Raw genomic sequence first — 7,802 nt, 5'->3', positions numbered from 1 at the left:
GGGCCCCCCCAACCTCGGACACGTCAACCCAAGCCATGGGCCCCTCCCAACCTCGGACACGTCAACCCCAAGCCACGGGCCCCCCCAAACTCGGACACGTCAACCCCAAGCCACGGGACCCCCAACCTTGGACACGTCAACCCCAAGCCATGGGCGCCCCCAACCTCAGACACGTCAACCCCAAGCCACGGGGCTGACACAAGTACAGGTTCACCGATGGCCCTGGACACGAGTTTGTGAAGAGACCACCCACAGAGCCACAGCTACCGCTCGGCTCCTTCTCCCAGACTCTGACACACGCAAAAACGGTTTTCCCCACACGATGGACACAAGATACAAACACGACTGGGGAACCAGCACCTGTCTGGTCACACCACTGGCCGCCACCCTGCTCCTAAGAGCCGCACAGCACTTTATTCACGGACACTCCCACGTCCGGCCAGGCCCCGGCCAGGGAGGACGGTCTGCCAAGCAGTTGTATGTCCGGGGGCTTCCTGGCCTGACCAAGGTCAGCAAGGCATCCACGCTCTCTGGGGCCCGACCCTGTGCCGATACAGCGCGTCAGAGAACCGTGGGAATCTGTGTCCTCCGTCTCAGGAACAGGGCCCCGCGGTCCTGTGCCCCAACGCCACTCAGCGCAAGAAGCCAAAGGGACAGCGCCTCCCTGCATGTGCTGGGCCTGCTGGGGTCACTTCCGGCTCTGCAGCGGCCGCTCCTCGGTCTGTAGCTCCTGGCATCTGGCCCCCTTCACTCTGGCCCCAGCCCGAAGCCGCCGCCTCTTCTTCCGAGCCCCTCTCCCGCCTGGGCCCCCACGCTGCTCCTGGGGCGCCACGGACTCAGCCCCCGAACCCCGCCGCCGCCGCCGCCTCATCCTCCTCTTGGATCCGGAGCTCGGGTCTGGACACGAGTCCTCCTTCCTGCCTTTCCCTAAAACAGCAAGGCCACGTGAACGAGGCACCGTCAAGGCCTGGTTAGCCCACTTCCGTTCTGATCGCGGTGCCAGCTCCAGGACCACACAAAGGACACACAAGAGGACCCGACAGCCTCGGTGGCAGACCTGCCCGCGCCAACGAGAGTGTCCCTGCCAGTGTGGACGTCAAGTCCCACGGCCATCAGGCAGACATGAAACAGTGCTGGCTCCCGACCCGGCAGGCTGACCCGGGCAAGCCCGCAGGAAAGCCAGCAGGCCGGCAGACTTGACAGGAAGTGGCTGCGAAGGGGAGACCGAGAGGATGGGCCGGCTCGAACCCAGGACGGAGCGGACCCAACCTGGTGCACGACAGAGCCAGGGGATAGGCCAGTGAGCACAGCGAGGGCCCAGGCATAAGCCAACACAGGCGGAGGTGACCCGGGCAGGAAGAGAACCAGGGTGAAGTCAGGAGACCCTGCCAAGGGCAGACCCCAGACCGAGACCGTTAAGCACACGCGGGCGACACAGGAGGGCTCTCAGCCAGGGCTGGGCCCACACCTGTCCCTCTTCCACAGCCCCTTCCTGCCCTGCCTGGTCCAGCGCACACAGCCCATCTGCACAGCAACATGGCCCCGTGGGGCAGTGCGTGCAGGGCAGGGCTCTAACCACAGTCCTGCGGACAAGCGGGGAGGGAGGGGAGAGCAAGGCAGAGCCCGCAAATACCAAGGCCCCATCAGCGCCAGACGCCGCCCGTCCTACCTGGATGGTTTTGTGACCTGGCTTTGGGCAAACGCTTCCTTGGCCTCCTCTCCTGCTCCTTGTCTCGCAGGTTCCTGTAGGCTTTTTCCGGTACGTCATCTTCTGGGAAGATGCCTACAGACCAAAGCCGGCCGTCAGGAAGCTAAGGCAGGTCGGGTGTTTTTGGTGTGCACGTCGGGGCCGCGAACAGCCACACGGGCACCACCGCCGTGCACTCCGTGCCCCATGGCCCCGTGCTCGGGCCCAGGCAGCCGCCAGCGGCTCTGGACAGTGTAGGAGGTGGGCTGCCAGCCAGAGCCAGGTCCCGGAGCCCTCACGCTCCCTGGTCCTCGATTCCCTAAAAGGCTAAGGCTGAGAGGGGCCATGGAGATGCTCTCCACGTCGACGGGGCTCTGTGCGTGGAAACCCCACCACACACACACGGTGTTCACACACCGCCGCGTGAAAATGTTACCAACAAACACCGAACCTGAGCTACCAAGGACCTTGTGGGGACAGAGGGAGGGAGGACACGAGACAAGGACAGGAAAACACCGAGGGCAGAGCCACGGTGGCGGCCGTGCAAGCTTACACCATCAACCACCGCCCCCAATGCTACTCTGTCTAAAACCTCTCACAGCAGGAGGGCCCCGTCCACGGCACCGCCGACCAGCCACAGGGCAGGCCACAGAACTCACGGGACATGCAGGTTCTCAGGCCCCTGCCCTGGGGACCGGCACTGGGCGTCAGGCCTCCCGGGGATTTGGCACGCCCGGACCCAAGAGCCACCGAGAGGGGCAAGGATGAGCCGCAGAGCCCCCCAGGACCCTCTCCCAGAGAGAGAGCCCCGCCTGGGCAGCGACGGACCCCGCAGGGAGGGCGACCATGGGAGGCAGTGTGCCCAGGACGAGGACGGGGCTCCGGGCCGGGATCTCGGCCTGAGATGCTCACCTTCGGCGAGGTCCTGCAACCTGAAAGGAGAGACGGGTGCTCACCAGGGTCGCAGCTTCCGCATGAGCGGGGACACGGCCCTCCCGCTGGCTGCCCGGGGGGCCACCCTCAACGCTGCCCCTCCATCTGGGTTCCGAGGGCAGGATGGAGGCACCGAGGCCGGGAGATGGAGCCAGGTGGGGCGGAGGCGGGTGGGGCAGAGCGAGAGCAACTCCAAGGGGAAGGGGAGGGCGTCGCCTGCCCCCTTCAGGGCAACTTACTTCCGGATCACTTTGTAGAGGCGCTTCCGGTTCTGGGAAGGGGTGCTCTGCTCACTGGCCACCGCGAACAGTTTGCCGGCCACGGCCTCGTAGTCAAACTGCAGCACAGAGACAGACGCCGGTCACCTCCCGGTCCAGGACCCAGGAACCAGGTGCAGACCCTCTGGTGGGTCCCAAGGACACGCACAGGCATCCTCCCCTCCCTGAGTCCCCTCTGCACACGCAAACGCTGTGTGCAACACGAGGCAGCGAACGTGCCCCTGGGGCCGCTGCCACCCTGCGAGGAGACCACCCCGGCCGGGTAGCCTCTGTGATGACGCCCTCCAGCAGCCACGTCAAAGCGGAAGAACACGCGTCACCCTCATTTTGACAGATGTCATTTAAGCCAACACACTTCGTTCTCACTAACTTAACAAGTCACCAACATTCACAGCTTCCCAGCAAGTCTGCTCCTGCTGGGCTCTGACCCCAAGCGGGACCCGAGGCGAACTCCCGGCAATGCCGTCTCCTCTGCCCTGTGCCCCACGAGGCGAGCAGAGAGCACACCCAGGGCCGCTGAGCAGCAGCGCAGCCCAAGCCCCATCGGCCACCCCCGCCCCGGTTTCAAGGCCTCCCGGCCGCTGCACAGGAGGGGCCGGCGCGCCTGCCCCCTGCGAGCCCAGGCCACCCACCTGGAGGACGGGGCCCACGGCGTCCTCACCACGTCCCAGCGGCTCGTCGCTCCTGTCGGGGGGTGCAGCCCCACGGGGGGAGCCTGGAACAAAAGGGCCCTCATGAACTCAAGCATGCGTGCCCAGCGTGCACAGCACCCGGGCACAAACACCCAGGAACCACGAGCCCGTGTGCCGGGGCGCACGACCTGGGCAGAGGCACAGCTATCGGCTGGGGCAGCCTCGAAGAGGGCAAGGAGCCCCTGGAGGAGACGTTCCCGGGCAGGCGGGCCGGAGCCATCGTCCTGATGGTGAAATTAGCGGGGATGACCCACGGATGCCTCACAAAGCCTCTACGGGGTCAGAAATTCCAGAACCAAGGAAGAAGGGGAGCCAGGTCCAGCCACCGCGCAGGCCGGATCAAGGGGCCACAGAGACAGTGTCTCTGATCATTGAGGGCTCTGCGTCACTGCCTGCAGAGCGGAACTGACAACAGGCAGGCGAGTGTGACAGAGAATGAGCACGGCGGGGCCACAGGCAGGCTCCGTGGGCCCACCAGCAGACTCCTGGATCTGCCTGTCGGGGTGACGCAGGCCAAGGGAAAGGACGGGCAAGACACACAGGATGGCGGGATGAAATGCTAGGGACACAGGGGGCATGGGGGCGGGGGTGCACACAGCCACCTAGAAACACTCCAGCAGGGCTGTTGGAGTGGACAGCAAAAGAAAGGAACCCTTAACTCCATAGGGCCAAATTCCGTAAGGGTTCCAGAATGTTCACAGGGGGAAGGCAATATCTTCAAAAAAAGGTGCTGGGAAAACTGGAAGGCCACAGGGAAGGGAACGAAACTGGGTCCTTCACTCAAGCACAAGTTCAATCTAAAGGAAACACAAGACCTCTGTGTGAGAACTCAGTAGCACTCTTTCAAAAAAAACACAGAGCAGGGACGCCTGGGTGGCTCACTCAGTGGAGCATCTGCCTTCAGCTCAGGTCATGATCCCAGTGTCCTGGGGTCGAGTCCTGCAGCGGCTCCTTGCTCCACGGGGAGCCTGCTTCTCCCTCTGCCACTGCCTGCTGCTCTACCTGACTATGGTCTCTCACTCTAACAAATAAATAAATAAATAAATAAATAAATAAATAAATAAACACAGAGCAGGGGCACCTGGGTGTCTCAGTAGGTTAAGCCTCTGCCTTCAACTGAGGTCATAATCTCAGGGTCCTGGGGTCGAGACCCACATCGGGCTCCCTGCTCTGCGGGGAGCCGGCTTCTCCCTCTCTTTCTGTCCCTTTCCTCACTCTGACACAAAAAAAATCTTAAAAAAAAAAAAAAAAAAGAGAAAGAAAAAGCACAAAGCAAGACCTTCACGAGACCAGCTGCACCAATGAGCTCTTAGGGCCCTGAAGACCCCCGGGGCAGGACAACAGACCAACTGAACGTGATGGAAGTTCACGCTCCGCGCACCAACAGCCGCGATGCAGAAGGCCACCAGCAGAAAGCGGAGAGCTACTTGCGAGTCCCGGACGGACAGGGCTGGAGCACCCAGAAGGCAGCCCGAGCTCCCAGCACTCCGCAGCACACAACCCCCCGAAAGCAACGGACTCGAGCGCACAGGTCTCCAGAAAGACGCACAGATGGCCGACGGGCACGTGAAGACGCTCCACGTCCCCGGTCGGCGGGGACCTCGGGGAGATACCCCCTCCCACCCATGGGGGTGGCTCCTGGCAACGTGACAGGCCGCTGGGCCCCCGCGTGCTGCGGTCGGGTACACGGAGAGATGCGGCTGCAGTGGGAACAGCACAGTGGGAGGCCCTCAAGAATGTTAAGAATTACACGTGACCGCGCAAGCCTATGTCTGGGTACTGGCCCCCAAGAACTGGAAGCCGGGTCCCCAAGAGACACTTGCTCGCCCGTGCTTACTGTGTTACTCCCCAGAGCCAAGACATGGCAGCACCAGAGGGGGGCAGCACGGGGGCCCTGATGGGCGCGCGGATAAGCACAACGCGGCCTCACGTGGAGGGACAGGACCCAACCCTAGGAGGAGGAAACAAACTGGCCCATGCTGTGACAGGGATGGACCTCGAGGACACCGTGGCCAGTGAGATGAGCCAGCCACGGGACAAACAGCGTGTGACCCACTCACAGGAGGGACCCAGACCAGTCAGACCCACAGGGACGGGGAGGCGAAGGTGGGTGCCAGGTGCTTGGGGACGGGTTGTTGCAGGGAATAGTGTTTCCGTGTGGAAAGCTGGAAAGTTCTGGAGGCGAACGGCGGTGGTGGCTGCACGAGCCTGTGAATGCAGTGAATGCTCACAAACGATCAGTTCCTCTCCCGCCCGGGGACAACCCCAGGGAATGCTTGGTCAAGGCCCCGCCCCCCGCCGCCCCAAGTCAGAGTCTCCCGGAGCCTGGACCACCGCCGCAGCTCGTTGGAGGTCTGAGCTCTCGAACCAGCCCTGGGAGTCAGAGCCATTCCGAGCACGGGGATCCTCGCGGACTGCGGGGTCAGAGACCTGAGCACTGAGTGCCCCAGAGGCTTGGGGTTTGCCACCTACGCCGCTGCAGAGGAGGGGAACACAGCCCTGTCCCCAAGGCCACACGAGGAGGACGGAAGACGTGGAACCAAAGACAGCTGTCTCAAGAGAAGACTCTCAAAGGCCTGGCGCCTGTTTCACCACGGAAAAGATCTCTGATGGTGGCGTTAAGACGCGGGAGAGCAGCAGCGAAGAGTTCTCGAACACTACGGGAAAACTGACGGACTGACGGGACCGGGGCAACGGCAAGAAGGGGCCAGCTCTTGCAGCACCTGAGGACAGTGCCTCGGCAGACAAGACCGTCCCTCAGAAATACGTCGTCGTGAAGAAACAAGAGCCCCATCTAAGCCAGAGACGGCGACGGCCTCCTCCAGCCAGAGCTCGAAGTGGTTCTGGAAACCTCAGTGGTAGGCATGGAGGTGGCCTGGTGGGAAGGACAACCACGGTCGTGGAGGGCATTCCCAGGGGTGAGGCGGCGGCCGCGGGGCAGGAACGAACGGAGCTGGTGACGACGGAGCGACTCCACGGCAGGCGGAGGTGGTAGGACTTGGGCAGCTGCATCTCTGGACCCGGGAGGAGGGAATTTTGGAGGCAGGGGCTCTGGCCCGTGGTGGCGGAGGCCAGTCCTGTGCCAAACCACGAAACCAAGGTGGCCGCAGCGACTCCGGCTGCAGCAGGAGGTTCTCCTCGCTGCCAGGACAGAGCTGAGCAGGAGAGCAGAGCCGGGTGCAGCCACGGGTCGGGGGAGCCACAGGAGGGAGCCAGGCAAGCCACGGCTTCCAAGAGACCTGGGCCCTCAGCCACGCCCCGTGGTGGCAGGGCCCAGCTGCAGCGGAGAGGACACGCTCTAGAGCGTCAGAGCAAACGTCTCGAGGACTGATTTGTGACTAAGCGCGTCAGAGCGTCGGTTCTGTTCTGCGGGCAGCACAGCGCGTTCCCACAGAAGACTAACGTGGGCTTTTCCTGTCCCGCCCGCGCTGCTGACCACTAAACCAACCGTCTGACCACGACGCTGAACAAACGTGTCTTAAAAAAAAAAAAAAAAAAGTTGACGTAGTAAACTTTACACGATGCGGATTTTACCACCAAAAAAAAGAGCAGGTGGCAGGGAGAAGTCCCGAAACCGGCGCACTGACGCACCCCTGCAGCCACGGGCCATGACCCAGTCCACGGGGCCCCTGGGATGAGCCCACGCCCCACGAGGAGCCACGTTAGCATCAAGACCGTCAGCAGCAGCGGGCGCCCGGGCCCTGACCCCGAAGGCCTTCAGTGGACACCACCCGTGGCACGTTTCCCTGTGGGAGGACCCACCGCTCCCTCGTTCCCCCCAACCCCCATCAGGTGGGCTCCTCCTCTGTGCTGGGGTCGCTCCCAGCACTGGGGACGCAGCCGTGACCAACAGAACTCCCTGGCCCAGGAGAGCCGACATCCGGTGGGGAGAAAAGGCCACGAACGATAAACAAGTAATTTATGTGATTTCAAGCGATTCATGCAAAAAAGTACGACACCTTGTGGAGAAACCCAGCAAGGGAGACAGGGTGGAGACGGGGAAGTCCGGGTGGGCCTGGTGGAGGGCGGGGACCAGAGAGGAGGGGTGAGCAGGGCAGAGGTGGGGGTGTGGGGGGGACAGTAGGCCAGAGACCAGCGGGAGTCAGGACGGCATCCTGAGAACAGGGCTGGGGGGGAGACGGCAGGGACCCCCGCAAGCACTGAAGCCTGCCGGCCTGAACGGGCACCGTCACCGCGGCTGCGCTGACCCCT

The 7,802-nt window shown here is 63.2% G+C and overlaps 1 protein-coding gene across 2 annotated transcripts in view; it reads right to left on the bottom strand.

Moving 5' to 3' along the window:
- Positions 1–395: 395 nt before the first annotated feature.
- Positions 396–7,802, bottom strand: part of LOC111155739 (ribosomal RNA processing 1) — a 16,995-nt gene continuing 9,588 nt past the window's right edge. For both annotated transcript variants that reach the window (XM_022516109.1, XM_022516107.1), the window contains 5 exons: positions 3,531–3,613; positions 2,860–2,957; positions 2,600–2,619; positions 1,670–1,783; positions 396–927 (listed from right to left, as the gene is read on the bottom strand). In XM_022516109.1, the coding sequence (XP_022371817.1) occupies positions 689–927; positions 1,670–1,783; positions 2,600–2,619; positions 2,860–2,957; positions 3,531–3,613 (554 nt within the window). In that variant the 3' untranslated portion in view covers positions 396–688. The remainder of the gene's footprint in view (positions 928–1,669; positions 1,784–2,599; positions 2,620–2,859; positions 2,958–3,530; positions 3,614–7,802) is intronic.

The sequence above is a fragment of the Enhydra lutris genome, unplaced genomic scaffold (genome assembly GCF_002288905.1).
Source record: "Enhydra lutris kenyoni isolate GAN:26980312 unplaced genomic scaffold, ASM228890v2 scaffoldscaffold43, whole genome shotgun sequence".
Classification (NCBI taxonomy): domain Eukaryota; kingdom Metazoa; phylum Chordata; class Mammalia; order Carnivora; family Mustelidae; genus Enhydra; species Enhydra lutris.
Note: the sequence above shows the minus strand (reverse complement) of the source record. Positions and strands in the feature narration are given on the sequence as shown.